This window comes from Sapajus apella, unplaced genomic scaffold (assembly GCF_009761245.1).
Source record: "Sapajus apella isolate SASKATOON/1434 unplaced genomic scaffold, GSC_monkey_1.0 scaffold13, whole genome shotgun sequence".
In the NCBI taxonomy this organism is placed as follows: Eukaryota; Metazoa; Chordata; class Mammalia; order Primates; family Cebidae; genus Sapajus; species Sapajus apella.
In genome coordinates, this window is record NW_022436953.1 from 4038424 (window position 1) to 4063381 (window position 24958).

Sequence of the window (24958 nt, forward strand, 5' to 3'; positions counted from 1 at the left end):
CAGGCCACACCCCAGACAATACAATCAGAAACTCGGGGGGCGGGCGGGGCGGAGGGGGGCGGTGGCCAGAGTTCCTCAGGTTATTCCAATATGTATCCAAAGTTGACAACTTTTTTTTTTTTAACTTTTACTTTAGGTTAAAAAAAATTCAATCTAATGCAGTAAATGTGCATGTTTGTTACATGGTAAACTTGTGTCATGGGGGTTTGTTGTACAGATTATTTGGGGTTGATAACTATTGCTTTAGTCCCTAACTATTCACCATTTCTTTTCCCAATACCTACCTCAGAAGTCTCATTTATCTTGACTACTACAGCACAAAATCTACACCACAGATTAGTGCTAAACAAGCCATTTTAACTTTTGATTTGCATAGTACTTGATAGTTTTACAAAGTGGGTACATATATTCTTATATGGTCCATGTTAATTTTCTAACTTAAGCTGGGCAGGCATCACTATCCTTGTTTTACAGATAAGAACGATTACGTTCTGAGAGGTTAAATGATTTGTTCAAGGTTACCCAGCTAATAAACAACAAAGCTATGATAAGAATTCAGGCCTCTTGACCTCAGAATTCTTCACTTCCCTACCTCTTTTTCTTTCTAAGCTCACAGACTATTGAATGTGTTAGTCTTGCCTCCCCAATAAAACTGCTGGCTTTGAAAACAAGAACTTCTACTTTTATACATCTGTTTTCAATTTAAACCTAGTATTTACAGCCCTGCACCAAGTGCTTCGGGACCTTGCGATTCAGAGTGCTAGTCCTCAGACCAGCTCCAAGGGCATCAACTGGGAGACTGCCGAAAAATCAGAATTTTGGGCCTTACCCCCGACTCAATGAACCAGATTCTGAATGTTATTTTATTTTTTTTTCTTTAGGATTGGGTTTCACCATGAAGACCGGGCTGGTCTTGAACTCCTGACCTCAGGTGATCCACCCACCTCGGCCTCCCAAAGTGCTAGGATTACAGGCATGAGCCACCGCGCCCGGCCAGATTCTGAATTTTAACAAGATCCCCAAGTGATGTGTATGCACATTAATAGTTTGTGAAGCACCACTTTGGAGACGTAAAAATCAGCAAGACATAGTCCCCATGCTTAAGGAGTCTATTACTTAGTACAGTCTGCATACATGTATATAAATAACTTTAGCATAGTTAGAATGTATCATTACCAAAGTATAAATCTGCAGGATTATAGAGAGAGGTTAATTTTGACTTGGGTTAAAGATAGGCACCAAGCAGGAGATAGTATTTAAGACAGGGGCCTTGTGGCCAGGCACAGTGGCTCATACCTGTAGTCCTAGCACTTTGGGAGGCCAAGGCAGGCGAATTGCCTGAGCTCAGGAGTTTGAGACCAGCCTGGGCAACATGGTGAAATCCTGTCTCTACTAAAATACAAAAAATTAGCCGGGCGTGGCAGCATGTGCCTGTAGTCCCAGCTACTTGGAAGGCTGAGGCAAGAGAATAACAGCTTGAACCCAGGAGGCAGACATTGCAGTGAGCCGAGATTGTACCTCTGAACTTCAGCCAGAGCAATAGAGCAAGACTCCATCTCCAAAAAGACAGAGAGAGAGAGAGAGACCCTGAAAGGCTGCAGTAGGATTCAATGGGCCCAGGAGAGAAGCTGAAGGTTAGGGTACAAGCAGAGACAGGAGAGTTAACGGGTTATTAATGAAACAGAAAGGAGTTATTGGAGCATAGGTAACATCTGAGAATGAGATGGAAATGAACACTAGAAAGGTAAGTGGAGCTCTGTGTACATTTAGCCTTGTCTATAAAGCAATGGAAGGACCAAAGGTTTTGAACAGAGGAATGACAGAAAAAAAATCTGTTTTTTCTTTCCTTCTTTGTAGTTCCTTACTACCAGTCCAGACACATAAGGGTTAGAGAAAACTCAGATGGAATCTCAGGCTATATCTCCATAACTGAGAGTTCTAAGGCAGTCAACTCCTTTTAGACAGGACTGCAGAAGATACAGAACGGGTGAAGTGAAGAGAGGGAAGCTATAGTAACTCTCTCCTTGAAAGGTAAAGTGGGGTCCATTCTGAGACAGAGGCAGTGGGAATACATCTCCTGCAGAACTTAGCTCCATGCTGGGCACATGGGAGGCTTCACAAACACAAACACACACACAACCACACCTATACATCCGCTACACTTACAGCAAATGAAACACCTGTTGGTCTTCTAATCCACTTGGGGGGTTTTTTCAGGGGAGGTATCAATGATGCTTGTGCCACTTGCTCTGGCACCTGCAGTGGTGGGAGAGGCTGGCCTTTGCTGAAGGAAGAGGAGATCTAGGGGAAAAGACACCTGCATCACCATCCTAAAGTGGCAGGGAGTCAGGAACCTACAAACTCCATTTTGGGAGGAATGCTTGAGACCCCAATTTGACCTAGAAAGGTCAGATTCCCATATTCCAGGGGATGGGAAAGTGAGTGGTAGTGAGGGTGGGAGCAAGTTGGCTCTTGGAAAAACTACTATATTCAAAGTCTACAATGGAGTGTGGCACAAAATGGATCTACAGGAGAGAGAAAGATAAGAGTCATGCTCCTGAAATAACTGTCCCAGCAAAGGGGTCCCACTGTCCCCAAAATACTACAGCGCCCATCCAACAACAAGAGTCAAGGTGAAGGCCTTCTTCATATTGTGGCAGAAACTGACAGCCTTTCAGGAAGACGGGCACTAGAGCAAAGGTGCAGCCCTCCCAAACCCACAGTCCTGGTCTCCTAATCTCCAATAGTCCCCACTTCTCAGGCTGTATGTCTCTCTCCCACAAATAGAGACAGCCCCTTCCCTCCAGCATTCTCTAGCAAGCCCTTCAAACCTTGTCAGCCTGTCTCATGTGCTGGACTTCCCAGCTCCTACCCATCACAGAGTACAAACTGATCCAACCGTCGAAGGAGGCAGCAGAGAACACTGAAGGGTCCCGAAGGCACCACTGCACATCAAAGCACCAGCTGCTCTGTGTGGGTAGCTTATATACTACCTAATATGAGAGAACACACCATTACGGACAGTCCATGAAACCCAAAACACAAAGCTGCAGCTGAGATTTTTCTACCTTCTCTCTCCCATCCCAGCATGCCCACAGAAGGGCCAGCCTACCTCACTGCTCCCCAGGTTCCAGCACAAGATCTGGCTGTCCTTCGCACTGCTGAGCAGCAGTTCAGCATCAGCCTGGCTCCACGACACTGACAAGATTCCCCTAAAAAGGGAAGAAAAGAGGAACTAGCATTTGTTGAATGCCTAATATCAGTAGGGTGCCTTACATGTCTTTGATACATTTTATAGGGCATATCAGATCATGCCCTATAAAATCCATGGTCTGATATTATCTTACAAATGAAGAAAATGAGGTTTTGAAAAATTAAGTAACTTTCCAACAGCTGCAGAGTCAGAACCCAAATCAAACCCCAGAGCCTGTTCACTATGCACTGCACCACTCTGCCTCTCTCAGATCACCACAGGACTACCTACTTCTTTGCACTGATTAGACAGTAAAGATTATGAATCAGTATGAATCACACAAACACTGATCCCTATGGCTACTTTTAGCCCAGGAGGCAGTAAAGACCTAACCATAAAAAGTCTCCAAGGAGGCCAGGCACAGTGGCACATGCCTGTAATCCCAACACTTTGGGAGGCTGAGATGGGAGGATCACTTGAGGCCAGGAGATCGAGGCCACAGTGAGCCTTGATCACACCACTGCACTACAGTCTCAATGACAGAGTAAGAACTGGTCTAAAAAAATAAAAGACCCCAAGGAGATATAAAGGCAGCACGGCCCTTTGGTTAGAAAGAACAGATTGTGGTGGGCTGTTCACAGGATAGACAGGAGTCAAATTGTTTTTACGAAGAAGTCCTGGAGGAGGAAAGCTCATCACCTAAAGAAATGAACATTATCCTCATATCAGAGCCTGGGGACTAAACACTGTTCCGATGTTTCTCATGACCCGATTCCATTCCCATCTCTGGAATTTAGATGGAATCTCGGCCTCCTCTCCATAATCTCAGGGTCTAAGGGCCTCCTCTTGCTTACGGCTGGAGCTAGTATTGGGTAACTGTATGTTGACTGGAATGGCTTTAAAGCCAGGGAGGATATTTAGTAGCTAAAGTGAGGGATGCATTGCCTCCTACCCAGGCCAGTTATGCCCACCATCCCCGCCAAGGATATGGATGACATCTGAGATGCTACCTGCTGTGGCCCTCCAGCACCTTCAGAGGCAAGGAGGCAAAGCGCAAGTCCCACAGCTGAATCACAGGGAGACGATCATCCTCTGAGCACAGCACTAACTGGGTGGCTATGTCAGGATGCCAGGCCAGGCCTGAGCAGTGCATCTGTGAACAAAGCAGATCCCAATGGGTGCTGTAACCTGACTCTTTTGCCCAGCTGAAATGGGAAAATTTTGTGTCTCTTCTATGTGACTGGGAACACCACAGCCATCAGAGAGTGATGGTCATGAATAAGAAATGGTAGAAGCTTAGAAGCTTCCAGATCAGCTCTGTTTAGCTTCCCTAAGTTTTCACTCTCAATAGGAAATGTGCTAAGTGGCTGACTTCACATGTCCAACAGCTGAAAGCAGAACTCTGGCGTGGGAGAGCAGCTCTAACTGCTAGGCAGGAGAGAGAAGCCAGAGCCTCCACTACTCACCCTGTTGCTGTGATCACTGACTTTGATGATAGGCTCATTCTTCCTGAGATCCCACACAACCACCTTGCCGCTGGGGTGAGCAGAAGACAGAATGTGTTGGGCTTGGCGGTTCCAAGACAATGCCTTGATGTCCTCCGGGGGCTGCTAAGGCAGGATGGGGACAGGAAGATGACAACTTGTCACCTCCTGGACAAAGTGACATCTGCTGTTCCACTGCTTCCAGCCACCCACAGCAAGTCCAAGAATAGACACAGGGCTACCCAAACTAAGAAAGTGTTGGGAAGCTGGGATTTGAATTTTCCAGGGAGGATCCTTTAGGGTATCAGGTGTAGAAGTAGAGGGCATGGCAGGCACATCTAGGTTTTATTCCTTCCCAGGGTTCTCCTAAGAGGATAGTGTCAAGACTTTTAAAACAGCCCTCTTGTCTAGGACAAAAAGAGAGGGAGATGGAGGAAGATGAGGGAGGGAGGAAAACATAGATACCCAAGACCCGCAGACAGGGTGAGGCCGAGAGAGAACAAGATGCTATCCAATTCATACTTAACTTACCTCGTGATACTGTAAGCACAAGACAGAGAAAAGGCCGGGAAGCAAAAAGATGGGCCCAGTTACAGATTGATAGATAGGCTCTCCAAGACAGAAGACCACACCCCCAACTGCATGGGACAGCTACATGCAGAGAGAACAAAGCTGACCCTCCCCGCAAAAAGGACAAAGGTCTGTCTGGGGTCCTACCCTAGCTCCCTCTTTGCTGGGCCCGGTGCCCTACCCAACCCTGCGAAAGCTCTACTATGAGAAACAGCACTCCCATCCCTTCTTGTGGTGTCTTTTGCTTTCCCCACCTTTCATCTGCCTCCCAGAAACTCCTAGAACAAGTAATGAGCACAAACCAACCACCCCATACACACCCTCCACCCACCCACCACCCTAGCTCTTAGCTGGCTGGTAGCATGTTAGTCTGTGGAGCTTTACTGCCCTCCAGTGGTAAAGCCTGAAATCTCTTGAGCTCCAGCTGGCTGCAGAACTTGAGTTTATTTAGGAAAATCAGCTGCACACTCTAAGCAGCAGCCAGGGTTGGGTGCTGGGGGTGCTGCTCACCTGTGACTTGGATCCCAGGGTCACTGGTACACTCAAGTGATTCAAATCCCAAATGAAGATTTCAGAATTGCTGGCTCCTGAAGCCAGGAGGTTGCCCTGTATGAATAAAAGGTGTTTGGAGACACACCACCCTAGGAAGAAATAGAGCAAGAAAGGAGGAAAGAGGCCCACATTTGGAGGTATCAAAAGCCTCCCCTGAAACAGCCTGGAAAGGGGTCAGAGTTACAGACCGGAGGCCACAGGTGAATGCTTCCACTCAGATCTGTTGCTCCCTGGCTTGGCCATGTTGATCAACTGAAATGTAGTACCTGGAAAGGGTTAAAGTCGAGGGCTCTGACAGCCCCCGTGTGCTTCTGTTTCTGGGCAATCACAGGCTCCTTCCCCGAAGACAGGATGTGGGTCACATTGTATAGCATAAGCATGCCATTGTCCCCGCCGCCAGCAATAACCCCGGAGCCTTCCAGAAGCCCACTGCCAAAGCTCCCCCAGATCAGCTTGTGAAACCTACAAAGAGTAGGAACTGGCATCAGTACAAACTTAGGTTCATGTCAGTAAGCAGAGGATGATATCTTTTCAGCTTCTGCCATTATGCAGGCATCCCCACCCCTAGCTGGGACCTGCCTGTCTCCTTCATTTCCCAGACAGAAGGGAGGTATCCTCTGCTCAGTCCTGCCCTTTTTCTGAAAAAAATATTCCATCTATGTTACACTACAAGCCAGGACGCCACTGCCTCTGAGTTGTGTGGAGGTGTATACATGTGTACATTTTTAAGTTAGCATTGGGGTTATATAGGCCCGGTGATATATACTTCAAATAGATTACTTCACGTAATCTTCACAACTCAAATAGTCAGGTAATAATAGCAACCACTTACAACCACTTACACTGACTGAATACTTGCTATGTATCAGCACTGTTTTAAGTGCTTTAGACTTATTAGCTGATTGAATATTTAACAACCTTGTGAAGTATTACTATTATTTCCATTTTCAATTGAGGAAACTGAGGCCCAAAGAAGTTATAAAATTTCTGTACACAGAGCTAGTAATTTTATTCCCATTTTATGATAAATGCTAGGAAGTAGCAGGGTCAAGGTTCAAAGTCAGGCCCATCTTATTCCAGGGCCTGAGCTCTTAACATCATAAAATACTGTCTCCTATTAAGAGAAAGATCCAAGCTCTTCTGTAACTATTAGAATCAGGATCCCTAGACCAACAATTGCTGTCGCCTCTTCACTCTCAAACTGGAAATGAGAAAAGACCCAATGCCTCTCCCATGCGGCTGGCCCACTGGAATGGCCATGTGGCTGCAAAGGGCCAGCCCTAGAGACACAGAAGCATGAAAGGATACATTCCCACTCAGAAAATGCTTTTCTGGCTTTCTGAGGATGCTTCTAATAAGATAATGACAATGTGTTACCCCCAGAGAAAAAGATCCCTTTGGGTCCCTGGATCCCCTTCCAGAAAAGTCTGGGTCTGCAAATCCCCTACAGAAGGCATGTGAAATCTCTGAAGCCTTATAGGTGGTCTGTCTCTCACTTCATAACTGCTAGCCAAGGACATTTCCACAGCCCTTTGGAGAAGCCAGGTATCATGCCAAATGATGTTACGAGATCTCTAACTATAATGAAATATTCCCTGGGAACAGTCAGCAAAGCAACTGAGTGGGGTGATAGACAAGAACTTGCTAGGCCAGTCACTGGAGCAGAGCCAGCCAGTCAGAAGCAAAGCGTGGAGCACCAGCTCAGACCAGGTCAGCATCTGATGCAAAACAGCAGAGCTGACACAATGCTAGCCAAGAGTCTACTGTCAGAAAGGCTGTTTCTAAGGTTGCAGTGATCTTTTTTTTTTGGTTGCAGTGATCTTAATATAGCACAGGAAGTTTTTCCATACAGGCTCAAGAGGCAACCAGGTCATCCAGGGACTGGAGCTCAGCAGGGGTGGAGGGCATGTCAACTGAGTAGCTAGAGAAGCCCACAGTGGGTCACACAGAAACCAGAGGAGGGTATGCCCAGTGAAAAACCCACATGGGAATGCAGAGGGTGCAGTGACCTCAGCATGGTCAGAACACATGACATACAGAGCAGGGTAAAAGGTACCTGAGACCTCAAGGCGGAGTCACCAAAGGGTTGGAGAAGAGGGCAGTTACATCAGAGTGCCTGAAATGCCACACATAGGGTGTGACAAAAAGATTTTCTTTCTGTATGCACGCAGAAAGCACATGTCTGTGGTTAACCACCTCACTAGTGAGGGTAAAGCTGGCGCCTAAATAGGTTGTGACAGACAGCACCTGGGAGAATGGGCACACCTGGGTGGAGTTAAGCAAGGAAGGCGACTTGATCGTTCAGGGTGCTCAGGGAGTGTCAATCATCTCTACTCTGCAAGTAAAAATGGAACAAGAGGATCTTCAGGATCCAAATTTGGTTGAGGCATGGGTTTGGAGAAAGAGATGGGTGGGTGTGTACTATTCTGCAACTTTCCTGTAAGCTTGGATTTTTAAAAAAATAAAAAGTTAAAAATCAAAAAAGGTGGTCTAGCTGGGCACAGTGGCTCATACCTATAATCCTAGCTACTCAGGAGGCTAAGGCAGGAGGACCACTTGTGCCCAGGAGGTGGAAGCCAGCCTGGTCAATATAGTGATACCTTATGTCTATTTTTTAATGTTATTTTCTTAGTAAGTTTCTTTTCAAAAAAATCCCAGCTTCATGTTAGTGAACTAAAGTGACAAGAGTTTGTCCACATTCAAGCCAAAATAACTTGGGACACTCAAGTCTCCCTAGAAGTCAAACTGAGTGGTTAAGGCAGTATTCCAAGCTGGAGAATGAATGGCGCATTGGCTGTCTGAGAGGCAAGCTACTTTTCTCAATGCCTAATATACGACAAACTACTATGCATCTACTGTGAATCCTCAATTTATAGTGGGGAAAAAAAAGTTCAGAGAAGTTAGATCAAGTGTCCAAGAGGACAGCAAGGGGCAGAGCTGGGAGATCAACTCAGGTCTATGCAACAACCAACCCATGCTCTCTCTATTATCCATCTTGATGCCTCTAGAAAGGCAAGCCTTGAGAACAGGAAAACTAAGAGAAGTACACAGATGATTTTTTTCTGCTTGACGTTGTCCCTTACAGAAAGCACCCAAAGAGAGGACACAGTGCTCCCCAAGTAGCTAGAATTGAGATAAAAATAGAATGACAGAAGACAGATCCTCTACTTTCTCCATGTTACTTGAGGGTAGTTCTTCCAGAGGTTATTGGGCCACTTCAGAGAGCTAGAAACTCAGTGTACAGAGAGGCTAAGGCACAGCAGATCGATCACACATTGTCCTCTCACCTCATTTACCCACAGCAGCTATGTCCTCAGTCAATGATATAAACAATGTATTATTCTCCCAGAAATCTCTCTTTTTGAGTAAAATTCATCTAACCAAACACTGTTTGCTTCACTGCACATGCTAATCCATATTGATTCTGACTGCATCCAGAGGTGCTTAACCATGCACGCTCTTCAGTCTATTTATAGCTTCAGGCTGTCTCTTATTTATACCCTTACTGATGATTCAGAACATTTTTCTTTTAGTCAAATATTTCTAGGTAGATAAGATTTCACTGATGCATCATAGATTGAGGATTAAGGGGATCTTCAGGATCCAAATTTGGTTGAGGCAAGGGTTTGGAGAAAAGGGCAGGCAGAGAATGGGGAAGATTCTGAAAGGTATATGTTTAGTTGACAATGAAGAGATACAGGAAGAGGTTTTAAAAAAGGAAAAGTAGGCCGGGCGCGGTGGCTCAAGCCTGTAATCTCAGCACTTTGGGAGGCCGAGGCGGGTGGATCACGAGGTCAAGAGATCGAGACCATCCTGGTCAACATGGTGAAACCCCGTCTCTACTAAAAATACAAAAAATCAGCTGGGCATGGTGGCGCGTGCCTGTAACCCCGGCTACTCAGGAGGCTGAGGCAGGAGAATTGCCTGAACCCAGGAGACGGAGGTTGCGGTGAGCCGAGATCGCGCCATTGCACTCCAGCCTGGGTAACAAGAGCGAAACTCTGTCTCAAAAAAAAAAAAATAAAATAAAAAAATAAATAAATAAATAAAATAAATAAAAAAAATAAAAAAGGAAAAGTGAGGAAGACTACTAGAAAATAAAAGGGAATAAGAGACTGAACATGAAACCTGAATTCAGGTCTCAGATAGTTTCTCAGAAGTCATCTTGTACAATCTTTTCTTTATACATAAGTGAGGGAACCTAAGGTAACTGACTTGATTTTCTCAAGCCACATAGCTCTGTTGGTATTATGGCCAATGCTACAGCCCCACACAACTGTCCTTTATGCCACACCAAGCAGAAGATGACACAGAAAAAAGGAGAGAGGAAGGCATAAAGCAAAGAATGAGTGGCCCTCTATCTGCCCTGATCATCCTGGTCAATAGTTTCTGATACTGACTATTGAGCATGTGACCTAACTTACAATGGAACATAATGAAGTGGGTGTCTTAGACCCTGGGGTGTCTAAGATAATTTCTTCAGAAAGGCCCCAACGGGGCCGTGTCAAAGGTAATCCCTCTGGGATTGAGGTCTTTGGGAATGCAATTCAATCTCCAAATATAGTTACAGAGGTGGGAAAAGAAAGCAGAGATGAAATATTATTAATAGGGTTAACTGTACTATTTATTCTGGTTACTGGCCCCAAATCCCTACAGAGTGGATCAGGAGTATGAGGTAAAGTTCATGGCTCCCAAATTCAAACTAACAGCTTGAAAAACTCTTAAGACACTAAGACTAACTGTAACTGAAGGGCTGGATTTGAATGCTGTTTGGTAACTCAAAAGTTCCGTTTCTTTTTTTTTTTTTTTTTGAGGTAGAGTCTTGCTCTGTCACCCACGCTGGAGTGCAGTGGTGCCATCTTGGCTCACTTCAACCTCTACCTCCCATATGCAAGCAATTCGGGTGCCTCAGCCTCCCAAGTAGCTGGAATTAGAAGCGTGCACCACTATACCCAGCTGACTTTTGTATTTTTAGTAGAGACATGTTGCTCAGGCTGGTCTCGAGCTCCTGGCCTCAAGCAATCCGCCTCCCTTGGCCTCCCAAAGTTCTGGGATTACAAGCATGAGCCACCGCACCTGGCCGGTAACCCAGAAGTTTCTAAAATCATTCATGTAACAAACATTTATGAAATATAATGCTAGGCACTACTCTAAGTGCTGGAGATAGAGCAGTGAGTAAAACATAAAATCTCAGTGGGCATGGTGGCTCACACCTGTAATCCCAGCACTTTGGAAGGCTAAGGTGAGCAGATCACCTGAGGTCAGGAGTTTGAGGCCAGCCTGGCCAACATGATGAAACCCCATCTCTACTAATAATACAAAAATTAGCTGGACATGGTGGCACGTGGCTGTAATCCCAGCTACTCCGCAGGCTGAGGCAGGATAACTGCTTGATTCCAGGAGGCGGAAGTTGCAGTGACCTGAGATTGCACCACTGTACTCCATCCCAGTTGACGAAGTCAGACTCTGTCTCTAAAAAAATCCCAAAAAACGAAAAACAAAACATTAAAATCTATTCTGAAATCTATGTAGATCTCAGAATTCAGTTCCTAAGAATATATTGCCTCTTTCTTAAGAACCCTTAGCCCTAAGGAGCCACTACTATGCTGAAGCTGTTGCTTTGCTTGTTGAGGAATAGAACCCTTGTCTAGTGCCCCCTCACCCTTTTTTCCTTTCTTAGCAGCTTTCTCAGGTTGAACCTCCTTTTTAATTTCCAGCAGTATAAACATCTTGACTTAGCTCACCCCTTTGAGGGGCTCCTTCAGAAATACTTGCTTAGGGGCTAAGAATATCTAATCATCATCAATAAATCCTCAAGTGCCTGCTCTTCAAAGGATACAGGTACTGGAAATACAGAGATGTACAAAAGCCTGAAAAATAAGAGATGCTGTCATAAAGTGATATAGGAGCTCAAGAAAAGGTAAACAACTAACCCTTTCACTATTAGGTTAAACCATTAAAAGAAAGAGGGTACTTCTGCCTAAATGTTTTAACTAATCTCTTAGACGGACCACAGAATGCACAACGAGTTCATCAATCATCAGATGGAATGCTGCCTTCTAGACCAATAATATCTAATCTAAAAAAAACAATATTAATAGAAATTATACTTTATTAATAGCATAGCCAGCTGGTACAGTGGCTCACACCTATAGTCCCAGCACTTTGGGAGGCCGAGGCGGGTGATCACTTGAACTCAGGAATTCAAGACCAGCCTGGGCAACATGGCAAAACCCCGTCTTTTCTAAAAATGTGAAATATGGTGACACACGCCTTCAGTCCCAGCTACTCAGGGGGCTGAGCGGGGAGGATCGCTTGAGCCCAGGAGGTGGAGGTTGCAGTGAGGCCTGATCATGCCACTGTAATCCAGCCTGGGTGACAGAGTGAGACCCTGTTCTTAAAAAAAAAAAAAAAAAAAAAGTATAGTAACACATGTATATATTTATATTGCATATGTAACTTGAATATAACAAATATTCACATTTTTTCTGATGATATAAAAATTTGGAGACCATCACTTCAGATTGTAAGCCCCACCTTTATAACCTTTAAAAGAACAGCACAATAATGGAAAGAAGGTAGGCTATGGACTCAGATAGGCCTTGACTTAAATTCTAGCTTCTCAGAGTTTCAGTTCCCTCCTATGTAAAATGGAAATATGGTACTTAGCACTTAGGCTTATTATGACAAATAAATAAAATGTACAGAGCTTCTAGCACAGCATCTGGCTGTACACACGTGCTCAATAAATGATAATATCTAGAGCTGGAAGCCTGCAAGAGCCACAGAATCCATGAGAACCAATCAGTGTCTAAGATCAATGAGGAGAGGATCATTCGTTCTTTTCCTTGTTGGCAGACAGGGTGATATTGTGTAAGGTTGTTATATTCATAAGAGCCAAGGGGGGAAGGGGCCAGTATCTCTGGGTTCAAAGACAGACCAGGTACACGTGGGTCCAGGCTTGTCTGAGGCATCTCTATCACATGCATTCAGCCTGACACTGCTACTGCTGCTGACTGGAAAGGTGGGGGTGGTTGTTTTTAAAAACTTTTTGCAAAATAAGCCCTGAGTTAACTTCTCTCCAACTTGGCAAAGCTCCTTCTTTCCTCACGTGGCTCTCATGAGCCCTGAAAAACACACCACTCCCAGGACTCCTCATCAGTATATTTGTCAGTATCTACCCTGTATACCCATCAATAGATCAGACAATACCTGCTCGAGGCAGAAAGGACTCCTTTACGTTTCAAGTCCAGAGAAGGGTCCCTGAAATCAACCTCAAATATTTCCAATGTGCCATTTGTGCTGAAGGAGGAATCTAGCTGTTGGGCAGATGTTCCTAGGCACAAGAAAAGTCAAGAGGCAGCATATGAGCAACAATATATGCAGGGATTTCAGGTGTAAGAGAGATAAGGAGTGAAGAGGAGGAGGAATAGAAGAGAGCTAGATATACCCTTTCTCAAAAGGTAACTACAAAAGCAAGAAAACATGATGTACCCAACCTTGAGCCACAGTTGTAGGCAGCCGTCATGTCCCCAAAACACCTAATATCCCCTTGCTTATGCTGTGAGCCACCCTACCTTCCTATGATTTGAAAGCTTTCTCTGATGCCCAATCAATAATTCTAGATACTAAGTTCCCCTCAACCTATGTACTTTCAATGGATCCTAATCCACAGTGTCACCATACCTGTGGCCAGATACAAAGGGTACTGGCTGGCTGGGCTCCACACCTGGACAGCGGGCCGCTCAAGTTCCTTCAGCTTCATGGTGTATCCTGCAGGTGGCAGAAAACTGACATGGCCCTTGGCCCACTGAAAATAGAAACCAGCAAACTTAACAGCCAGATCCAGGGAGTATCTGTGGACAAGAGATCTTGTTTGTCTTCTCCAAGATAGGGCATCTCAGGGCAACACAGAGTGACAAATACGTGACCATCTGCAGATCCAAGGATAGTTCATTTACCCAATTACTGAAATCTAATGCTTTAAACCCAAAAGATATTCAACCACACTGGCTACCACAGGTCCAGTGGTGACAATCATCAAACCAGACAATCCCTCAGTGCTTTTTGTCCATTTCCTTGGCTTTAAATGGCATCCATATGCTGATGATCCCCAAACTGATACCACCACCACAAATCTCTCCTCTAAGCTCCAAGTTCTTATGTCCAATTTCTTTCCCTTTTTTTTTTTTTTTTTTTTTTTTTTTTTGAGACAGAGTCTTGCTCTGTCACCCAGGCTGGAGTGCAATGGCACAATCTCGGTTCACTGCAACCTCTGCCTCCTGGGTTCAAGTGATGCGATTCTCCTGCCTCAGCCTCCTGAGTGGCTGGGATTACAGGCACGTGCCACCATGCTCATCGTCTGATTTTTATGTTTTTAGTAGAGAAGGGGGTTTTATCGTGTTGGCCAGGCTGGTCTCAAACTCCTGACCTCAAGTGATCAGCCTGCTTATATGCAATTTCTAATCAAATATTTCCCTGGATATAGCAGATCCCTAATGTGGGTTGTAAGCTCCCATTTTAGTCTGTCTAAAATGGAATTCTCTATTCTACCATCTCTTCTGTTTTTGTTTGTTTGTTTTCCAGAAAAGAGCAAAGTCACAATCTCTTCTATTCTTCCTCCAGTTTTCTTCATCTTGGTAAATTGTTCCACTATTCACCCAATTGCTCAACCCAGAAGCCTGAAAATCCCTCTTGATCTTTCCTTCTCCCTCTTTCTCTTCTAATCCATCATTTAGTCTGATTTTACCTACAAAACATATCTTAATCTGTCTACTTTTCTCTATTTTCGCTGCCAACAGCCTTTTTGATTATATCATCTCTCACCTGGATTACTGCAACAGTCTCCCAACTAGCTAACCACTTACTACTCAAGCCATTACCCAATTCACTCTTTACACAGCAGCAGGAGTGAACTTCTAAAATAAAAAATAGGATTTTGGCATTCTACGCTTAAAATCTTTCAATGATTTCTCTCATACACAAAATAAAATTCAAACTTCTTTGAGCCCCGCCCAAAGGCTCCAGCTTACCACTTCATCTTTTGATTCTTCTCCTTATTCATTGTGCTTAGCCACAATAGCCTTTAATTTCCTGAGATTTTCCTTCCTTAGAGCCTTTGCAAATGCTGTTCCCTATACTCTGAATGCTCTTCCCTTCACTTTCTACATGACTGGCTCCTTATCTCTTTCTGGGCTCAGCTTCTCACTTCCCCAGATAAGTGAACTACCCAATCACAAACAGTCTCAATTTTTTTCTTCCTAGCAATTTATAATTACGTATTTATTTACATTTACATTGTCGGTCTCTTCCACTAATATGGAAGCTCCATGAGAGCTGGCACTGTGTCTGCTTTTGTTCACCACGTTGTAACTAGTTTCCAAACGAACCTTTGGCATATGGTAAGAACTCGAATGTAGACATCCATTTTAACTCTGTGGTTTCTGATCTAATTCTATTGTTTGTTCAAGGTCCCATCCCAACAGGCTAGCAAAGAGGTAGAAAGGATTTTTTAAAAAATTACACTGAAGTTGAGAAAGCCTGGAACCTACTGTGACCTGCTTGAATAAGCTAGTCAGATCAGTCTCACCTACAAAAACAGGAGAGAGTATTACTTAATCTCTAATGTACTTTCCAGCTTGAAGAAAGTTTAAGGTTGCCCGTTAAGCCAAGATTTCCAAGGGACCTTTAATCACTGGTGGCTACCATCGGGTATCCTGCGACCAGCTCAACACTCTGCTATACAGTCACTAGTGCCACCTGCTGGTCACAATCATTTTCAGGATTCTGGGGAAAGCCCCTAATAAAAACCGGAGCTATGATAAGGAGCTGTGCATTTGACGTGCATATCTCATTTAATTCTCTCAATGGTCCTATTAGGTAAGCAAGTACTACGATTATCCCCACTTTCCAGAGATGACAACTGGCTAGGCCAGGATGTGAACCTCCATCAGCCTCAAGAGCCCGTATTTCTAACCACTGTACTAGTCCAAAGTAAACCAGAAAGTGTTTAAATCGCTGACAGTCTAGGAATTGGGAAAATGGGCTCTTAATTCACATTGTTCAGAGGCATCTGTTACAAAAAGGGCCCCTGCCGGGGTCAGACTGGCCATGGGGGCGTGAGGGGGAGATAACCAAGGAAATGCTGGACAGACCTGACGTGCAGAAGGGCACCAGCTACCCTTGGCAGTCCAGCCCCTAGGGAGGACGGTCAGCACAGCTTCTTCCCCGCGGTCGCCGAAGCCCGGCGCGCCAGGGTCAGCAACGACAGGCCTTCCCGCCCGGCCGAAATGCAGCGACACCCGGCGGGCCAGGTCAGGACCGAGGCGGACGGGAAGGCGCGAGGGCAGCGCTGAATAGGGAGACCCGCGTCGGGCTGGGGGCTCCCGTGCGGCAGGGACAGCAGAGCCGGATCCAACTCAAGAGCAGGCGCAGCGGAGGCCCCCGGGGGCAGGACCCGCGGGCAGGGCAGGCGCGGGTCGGGGTCTCCGCCGGGGGCCTCAACCCGCGGGCAGGGCAGGCGCGGATCGGGGTCTCCGCCGCGAGCCGGCTCCCCTCGGCGCTCTGCCGAGGAAGGATCAGGAATCCGGGTCTCAGCGCAATCTCTGCTCCCAGGGACCCCAAACCCGCGGGGCGAACCAACCTGTGCGGAGGACCCCGGGGAGGGGTCAGGCCCGGCGGCCGGAGTGGGTCCTCTCGCGCGGAGCCGGGCGCTGTGGACGGCGGCTGCGGAGGGCCAAAAGCGGCGCGGACCCGGTAGGGCTCCGTCGTAGACAGGCTCCGCGGGCGCCGAGCCCAAGACCAGGACAGACCCGGGAGAACGTTTCCAAACGGGATTATAGCTTTTAACCGGGTCTCCCTCACCTGCCCTGTGATTTGCGCAGTGGGTCAGATCCGGTCCAGTAAGCTCCGGTCTATTGAGTTTCAGCCAGGGAGAAGACCCGGCCCTAGGCCCAGGAGTGGAATCCATTGAGTTGAAAAGGTAAATTGATGCCCTGCAGCCCAGCAGAAACTGGTGCCCAAAAACTTGGTTGAATTAAGGGCTCTAAGTGTGTGTGGGGTGAGACTACAGGGCCAGGGGCTTCCTGAAATAGTTCAGGATCATAGGAGGGTTGTTATCCTTTGGAGCTGCAAGAACACAGGTGATATTCCAGCAAGGAGGAAGAAGCCAAACCGGCCAATAGGCACCCTGGAATTTTCCATACCGTGAATGAAACAGAGACAGGAGGGGATTGTATGCGGATTGTGGAGTTCCAATTCAATTCTGCAGATAAGTGAGAGTTACTGAAAATTACAGGGTAGGATGCAGTAAGATAAAGAATATTGGCCGGGCGTGGTGGTGCAGGCCTGTAATCCCAGCTACTTGGGAGGCTGAAGCAGGAGAATCGCTTGACCCCGGGAGGCGGAGGTTGTTGTGTGCCGAGATAGCGCCATTGCTCTCCAGCCTGGGCAACAAGAGCGAAACTCCGTCTCAATCAGTCAATCTATATCATCTATATCCATATCATATCTATATATTGTATTTTGGGTCTAGCAATATGGAACCCCTGCAGAGCTGGAGGCAGGGACTCAAATTAGGAGACTAATGGAACAATCCACGTACCAGGTGATGAAAGCCTGGATTAACATAGTGATTATTGTAAAGGAGAGCTGGACAGGCTCTCCTGGCTGATAAAGGCTTCAGAGCCTGGTAGACTAGAAAAACTATGGTACTCTTACTAGAGCCAGAGAACGGGCGGGCGCAGTGGCTCACGCCTGTAATCCAGCACTTTGGGAGGCCAAGGTGGGCAGATCACCAGGTCTGGAATTTAAGACCAGACTAGCCAACATGGTAAAACCCCGTCTCTACTAAAAACAAAAATTAGCTGGGCATGGTGGCTCGTGCCTGTAATCCCAGCTACTTGGGAGGCTGAGGCAGGAGAATTGCTTGAACCAGGACGGGGAGGCGGAGGTTGCAGCGAGACGAGATTATGCAACTGCACTCCAGCCTGGGCTACAGAGCGAGACTCCATTTCCAAAAAAAAAAAAAAAAAAAAAAAAAAAATAGAGCTAGAGAACTTCAGGTGAGGTGGGGGCCGTGAAAAGATCACGTATTTTTTATGTTGAAGAAATTGCGCCCCTTCCAGATAAAAATGTCCTGTAGACAGGCTGGGGACGGTGGCTTACACCTGTAATCCCAGCACTTTAGGAGGCCTTGGTGGGTGTATCACCTGAGGTCAGGAGTTTGAGACCAGCCTGGCCAACATGCTGAAACCCCATCACTACCAAAAATACAAAAATTAGGCATAGTGGTGCATGCCTGTAGTCCCAGCTACTTGGGAGGCAGAGGCATGAGAATCGCTTGAACCCGGGAGGCGGAGGTTGCAGTGAGCTGAAATCACGCCACTGCACTCCAGCCTGGGAGACAGAGTGAGACCTTGTCTCAAAAAAAAAAAAAAAAAAAAAAATACTTCTTTTTGGCCTGGCATAGTGGCTCACACCCATAATCCCAACACTTTGGGAGGCCAAGGCAGATGGATTGCTTGAGCCCAGACGTTCAAGACCAGCCTGAGCAATATGGTGAAATTGTGCCTACAAAAAATATAAAAATTAGCCAGGTGGTGCATGCCTGTGGTCCCAGCTGCTTGGGAGGCTATGGTGAGAGGACTGCTTGGGTCTGGGACGTAGACGCTGCAGTGACTGCAGTGAGCCATGATCACATCACTACACTGCAGCCTGGGCAACAGTGAGACCGTGTCTCAATATTAATGATAATTATTTTCACCTTGTATTATAACTGCTGGTCTGCTATGTAACTATTTGAAGGTGATTACTTTGTCTTGCTCAGTTTTATATCTCCAGGGCCTATCTGTGTTTGATACATATTAGACACACAGATGTTTGTTAAGGAAATTATTAATGCTATAGAGAATGAAAACAGCTAAAAAGCCAGTGGGGGCCAGGTGCAGTGGCTCACGCTTGTAATCCCAGCATTTTGGAAGGCTGAGGCGGGTGGTTTACCTGAGGTCAGGAGTTTGAGACCAGCCTGGCCAACACGGTGAAACCCTATTTCTACTAAATATATACAAAAATTAGCCAGGTGCGGTGGCACACACCTGTGATCCCAGCTACTTGGAAGGCTGAGGCAGAATCGCTTGAACTTGTAAGGTGGAGGTTGCAGTGAGCTGAGACTGCACCATTGCACTCCACCCTGGGCGACAAGAGTGAAACTCTGTCCCAAAAGAAAAAAAAAAATTAGATGCATGAGGGCCAGGTACAGTGGCTCCTGCCAGTATTCCCAGTGCTTTAGGAGGCTGAGGCAGGATTGCTTGAGGTCAGGAGTTTGAGCCAGGCTGGGCAACATAGCAAGATCCCATTTCAACAAAAAATAAGATAGGTTTTGTATCGGGTCTTGTACCAGTAGTCCTAACTACTAGGGAGGCTGAGCAAGGAAGATCCCTTGAGCCCAGGAGTTTGAGGTTACAGGGAGCTGATTGTGCTACCGCACTTCAGCCTGGGGAACAGAGGAAGACCCTATCTCTAAACAAAACAAAAAAACAGATGCATGAGTTAGACTCTCAAAAACATAGTTTTCCTCTAAGGCTGTTATAGGCGTGTGGATGTCATTAAAAGTAATGAAAGCTATGAATATGTTCAACAGTAACTCACTGAACTGTCCTCTAATTCATAAAATACCGGTAATGTAAATTTATTAAGATATTATGATTCAGAAGCTACTCTGGAATAAGAAATATTCTTATAACGGAAATAAGATTAGAGGCAGTCCCAGCCTTAGGCAGACAGGACAAAAAAACCCCTATTAATCCTGTAACATATTTGAAACACCTTAGAGCACAACTTTTTCCAACTAACCACTATTATTAAGGAGGCTTTTGTTTTTTAGGCAGTCTTGCTCTGTTGCCCGGGCTGAATTACAGTGGCAACCATCTCACTGCAACCTCTACCTCCTGGGTTTAAGCGATTCTCCTGCCTCAGCCTCCGGAGTAGCTGGGATTATAAGCATTTACCACCAAGCTCGGCTAATGTTTTCTATTTTTAGTAGAAATGGGGTTTTGCTATGTTGGTCAGGCTATTCTTGAACTCCTGGCCTCAAGTGATTCACCTGCCTCAGCCTCCCAAAGTGCTGGGATTATAGGCAAGAGACACCACGCCATGCCGCATTTTTCAAGACAGGGTCTTGCTGTGTTGTCCATGCTGGAACGGTGTTGCAAACATGGCTCGCTTCACCCTCCTGGGCTCAAGTGATCCTCCCACCTCAGCCTTCTGCATAGCTGGGACCACATGTGCATATTGCTGTGCCTAGCTAATTTTTTGGAAAAAAAAATTTTTTTTTGCAGAGGTGGGGTCTCATCATGTTGCCCAGGCTGCTCTCCAAGTCCTGAGCTTCAAGCAGTCCTCCTGCCTCAGCCTCCCTCAAAGTGTTGGGACTATATGCGTGCGCTACTGCACCCGGCCTAGAAAGGTTTTTTTATGGGAAATAAATGTTGTTCCAACTTGGGAAGTCAGGAACATTTCTTCCTTGACCCTGTAAATGGGAAAAGGAGTGACCCTTAACACCTGCCACACAGCTAAAACCCATAAGTACCTTCACAGCCCAAGTGAAATTAACAAATTCACATCTTGTGCTTAAGCACCCATCCACCCCACCCTCCTATCCTTTAAATTTCATAATAAGAAAAAAGGGAAGAGGGCAGAGATCAAGCAGAAAAAAAGGGAAAAGGATGAGGTTCCTCAGGGTAGTGAATATTCCTGGGGAAATGAGGCACAAACACCACAGTACTGAGTTTTATTAGGGATTTCATTAAGGTTAAATTTCTAGGAATGAGGGAGTCCTAGTTAGAGGGCACAAAAGCCCATGAAGCCTCCTCAGATCTCATAGTGAACCACCGGCTTGGGTTCTTTGGAGGGATCGCCACCTCGTTCCAAGTACAGATCATTGTAAGGATACTGCTTTGGTGCCTAAGGAAAAAACACAGGTCAGCAAGAACATACATTCTTTCGTCAATTCCTGGCTACACCCCACTCTGAGTTAACTGTCATGCATGGTAAATGGGTACACAGTAGCCTCTGGTCAGACCCAGCTGGGCTAGGATGACAGGAACAGCACTCCTCTTCCCCACTAAGCCCAAGGCAGAGAGAAAGCCTAAACTGTAAGAGAAGTGGTGCCTACACTGAGGGAGAAGGAGAAAGGGGGAGGGAAGGGGGAGAGGGAAGGGAGGGGAAGGGGGGAAGAGAGGGAGGGAGGTAAAGAAAGAGAGAGTGTCAGAATCAGAGGCAACGCTTTCTAAATGAGACGATGCATCCATCCATCCCACTCTCTCTCGGGGTCGAGACAGACTCAATCTCCTTTAAGTCACTCAGCCTCTAATGGCTCCACCACTAAAGTGGCCCAGCAAATGAGGCGTGCAGGAGCAGTAGTGGGGGAAAGCACAGAGGAGACAAGGCTGGGACGTGCTTTAGGGGCTGCTGGCTTTACCAACAAACAGCTGTCAGAGAACACAGCTCAAGGGGAGGAGAAAAGGGTGATGTGCTTACAGAACTGAAAAATGGAAGAGCCACACTGTTTCTTGCTCTTCTGAAGTAAAGTTAGTGCTCACCCCAGCCCTACGTGCATTCTCCAGCATGGAGCCCCTGGGGCTTGGTGGGAAGGCTCGTGTCAGTGCACACAGACATCCCAGCTACCTCCAGGACATTGACTGTCTCTGCAGAGGTAGCACTGGGCAGCCAACTGCAAACACAGCAGCCTCCCTGCTTTCAGCCACTCTCCTTCCAATACATCCTGGAGACTACTCCCCGATTAATCTTCCTAAGAACTCAGCATTCATTATGTCACTCTTCTGTTCGAAAACCCACAATGGCTCCCTGCCACCTAGTGACAGACCAAGTCATCATTGTATCCCCAACCGCTAGCAGGGTCTGCACCTGGTACATAGTAGAAGCTCCATAAATATTTGTTGAATTAATGCTTTATTACACCACCAAGTCCAAATCCCTTAGCAATGAAATAAAAGCTGTCCAAACTAATTGATCAACTCACCTTACAATATTTTTTAACACAGTAATTCCCAAATCTAGATGCACATCAGAATTACCTGGGAGCTTGTCAAAAATATTGCTTCTAGAGCCCTACTGTGATGTTTCTGAATGAGGAACACTGAGAAGTGGGGCCTGGGAATCTGAATTTTTAGCAGGTCTCCAGGAAACCAATGCAGCTGGTTATCTGGGAACTATCTTACACATCTATTTTACTCTAGCTGACTCACTCTCCTTTTCCTTGTTTTCTTTCTTTCTTTTTTCAAGAGTCTTGCAGTCTCTCCCCCAGGCTGGAGGGCAGTAGTATGATTTCAGCTAACTGCAACCTCTGCCTACCGAGTGAGTTCAAAGAATTCCTGTGCCTCAGCCTCCCAAGTAGCTGGGATTACAGGTGCGCACCACCAAGCCCGGCTAATATTTTTGTATATTTTGTAGAGACAGGGTTTCATCATGCTGCCCAGTCTGGTCTCGAACTCCTGAGCTCAAGCCATCCGCCCGCCTCAGCCTCCCAAAGTGCTGGGATTACAGTCATGAGCCACCATGCCTGGCCTCCTTCATTGTTTTCTCTTGCCCCAAATGTTTTCTCCAACTTCCCACCACCCAAAGCCTTTTTTTGTGTATTAGCTCTAGCTAACCCTTCTCCTTGACAGTAACTCATACTGCTAAGTATATACATTCACTATAAACATATATACACATAAATTGTGCAGAATTCCCATGTATCTGTTCAAATGTTGTTCATGTCACTTACCTAAATTTTCTTAAACTTCCTGAAAGCTAGAGAAATCACTATGTCGTTTACATTCTCCACAATATAAGTCTATGCCTCTAGTAGACACTTAATTGCTTCCAGTATATTACAGGAAGTGCCCTTCACATTGTCTAACAAAGGATAAGATTTCAGCTCAAGATTCCTTAACTCTATTGCGAAAGGTCACTTAATGAAATATTGTTAGTAAATATAATCCCCAAATGGCAACTCTGGAGACCAGCTCGTTTCCACACACTAGTTGTTCATCTAGTCTTAAAGTGTTTCACTCACTCACACTGGTCCAAGAAGTAGGGATGGAGGAGTGCTCCGCTGGGTAAGGCCCTCCTATCTTCCTATCTCCTAAGACTCCGGGAAGCCAAGCTTGGTATTGATTGGATTCCTACCCCAGAGACTTTACTCCCTCAGGAAATGGGGCTGAGCAAATGTGCCTAAGGGAGCACTTCTCAGATACTCACCACAGGCTGGTAGACAGGGTACTTATGCCCTACCCAGAACATGAACGTCATGAAAGCCACAAAGCTGATGAGCTGCTTACACATGTCATCCCAAGAAAGAGGTGTGGGGGACGTATCCACACGGTTCCTGGTATACATGTCTATATGCCAGTGCATCTGAGGCAGAAAGACAAATAATTGTCACATACTACTCTTCCTGCAAAATGCAGGCAACCCCAGAGTGATCAGATCCCGTTACAAGGCTAGATAGAAGCATTCTACTGCCCTAGCGCAATATTCTGAGGCACACTGCCCCACAGGATTGGATGCTGGCCTCTGCCTAGGTTCTGCTGAATAGGGTCAGCTCAATCATGGAAGTACACAACTTTCACAATACAGAGCTTTCATTATTCCCAGACATCCCATTCAGTGTGCCACATGCAATCTCAGATCTCACATCACTGGACCTTGCCTCCTTGAGCAGAAAAGCTTAGTGTTATTTAGTCGAAGAAGTGCCATCTGAGCTAAAGTATCTCCAAGAAGATAAAGGGAGAAGAAAGGTCAAATGAGATACAGTCTTTCTTACCGTTTCACCCCAGTTCAACCTCAGGTCTGGTTGGTCCCAGTCATACCATGGATCCCTCTCATGCTGTGAGCGGTCAGGGAGCTTTGGGTAGTCGCCATACCTGAAAGACAGCAAGAACTTCTGGAAGGGGCTGTGAGCAGCCTTCAGACTGAATTCAGTCTCCTCATCTTGGGGATGAGAAACCAAGTGGCAGAGATAACTGCCCCACCTAAGGACAAAGGACCTAAATTTCAAGACAGGAGCTCAAGTTCTAGTCACTTAGCACTGAACTAACCATAGAAGTCCAAATTGTATTTAAAAGTTCATGGCAAACTGAAATAGTTCAACATATATAAGCTTTCCCTGGGCCAGGCATAGTGGCTCACATGTGTTATCCCAGCACTTTGGGAGGCCAAGGTGGGTGGATCACCCAAGGTCAGGAGTTCAAGACCAGACTGGTCAACATGGCAAAACCCTGTCTCTACTAAAAATACAAAAATTAGCTGGGCATGGTGGTGGGTACCTATAATCTCAGCCACTCCAGAGGCTGAGGCAGAAGAATTCCCTGAACCCGGGAGGTGGAGGTTGCAGTGACCCAAGATCATGCCATTGCACTCCAGCGTGAGCAACAAGAGTGAAACTCTGTCTCAAAAAAAAAAAAAAAAAAACTCACCAGCTTTCCCTAACCTTCTTCCAATAAAAAGAAAACAAGTCACACAATCATGTGATACTACAGCTGAAAGGGAATTTAACAATCAATAACAGTCATGTGCCACATAACATTTCAGTCAAGGACAGACCACATATACAAGGGGGGGGGGGTCCCATAAGTTTATAATAAAGCTGACTCATACAGGTGTACCATTTTTTATCTTTTATAGCATTTTTTTACTATACCTTTTCTATGTTTAGATATGTTTAGATACACAAATACCATTGGGTAACAATTGCCCACAGTATTTAGTACAGCAACATGCTGTAGAGGTTTATAGCCCAAGAGCAATAGGCATACCATAAAGCCAAGGTTTGTAACAGGCTATACTATCTCGGTTTAGATAAGCACACACTCTGATGTTCATACAATGAGGAAATCGCCTAACAACGCATTTCTCAGAATGTATCCCTGTTGTTAAATGACACATGACTGTACTCTGATTCTCTCATTAGACAGAAAATGAAAAATTAGGCCGGGCACGGTGGCTCACGCCTGTAATCCCAGCACTTTGGGAGGCCGAGACGGGTGGATCACGAGGTCAAGAGATCGAGACCATACTGGTCAACATGGTGAAACCCCGTCTCTACTAAAAAATACAAAAATTCAGCTGGGCATGGTGGCATGTGCCTGTAATCCCAGCT

General features: G+C 45.9%; 2 protein-coding genes across 12 annotated transcripts in view; both read right to left on the reverse strand.

Annotated features, from left to right (window-relative positions):
* The window catches only part of SEC31B (SEC31 homolog B, COPII coat complex component), a 33120-nt gene extending 16316 nt beyond the window's left edge, over positions 1-16804 (reverse strand). Inside the window, exons 1-11 of one of the 11 annotated variants that reach the window (XM_032281310.1) lie at positions 16442-16598; positions 13486-13572; positions 13012-13135; positions 6066-6261; positions 5758-5853; positions 5209-5217; positions 4660-4803; positions 4204-4346; positions 3113-3212; positions 2832-2993; positions 2167-2301 (exon numbers count right to left, since the gene is read on the reverse strand). In XM_032281310.1, coding sequence (XP_032137201.1) covers positions 2167-2301; positions 2832-2993; positions 3113-3212; positions 4204-4346; positions 4660-4803; positions 5209-5217; positions 5758-5853; positions 6066-6261; positions 13012-13135; positions 13486-13564 — 1188 coding nt within the window. In that variant the 5' untranslated portion in view covers positions 13565-13572; positions 16442-16598. Of the gene's footprint in view, positions 1-2166; positions 2302-2831; positions 2994-3112; positions 3213-4203; positions 4347-4659; positions 4804-5208; positions 5218-5757; positions 5854-6065; positions 6262-11543; positions 11670-13011; positions 13136-13485; positions 13656-15953; positions 16327-16441; positions 16599-16662 lie in introns of those variants that run through there. The other 10 variants (XM_032281309.1, XM_032281308.1, XM_032281312.1 and 7 more) reach the window with 10 other exon arrangements.
* A 3773-nt stretch (positions 16805-20577) lies between these two features.
* Positions 20578-24958, reverse strand: part of NDUFB8 (NADH:ubiquinone oxidoreductase subunit B8) — a 6411-nt gene continuing 2030 nt past the window's right edge. The window contains exons 3-5 of the mRNA XM_032281318.1: positions 23624-23723; positions 23059-23214; positions 20578-20757 (exon numbers count right to left, since the gene is read on the reverse strand). Of these exons, the coding sequence (XP_032137209.1) occupies positions 20665-20757; positions 23059-23214; positions 23624-23723 (349 nt within the window). The 3' untranslated portion in view covers positions 20578-20664. The remainder of the gene's footprint in view (positions 20758-23058; positions 23215-23623; positions 23724-24958) is intronic.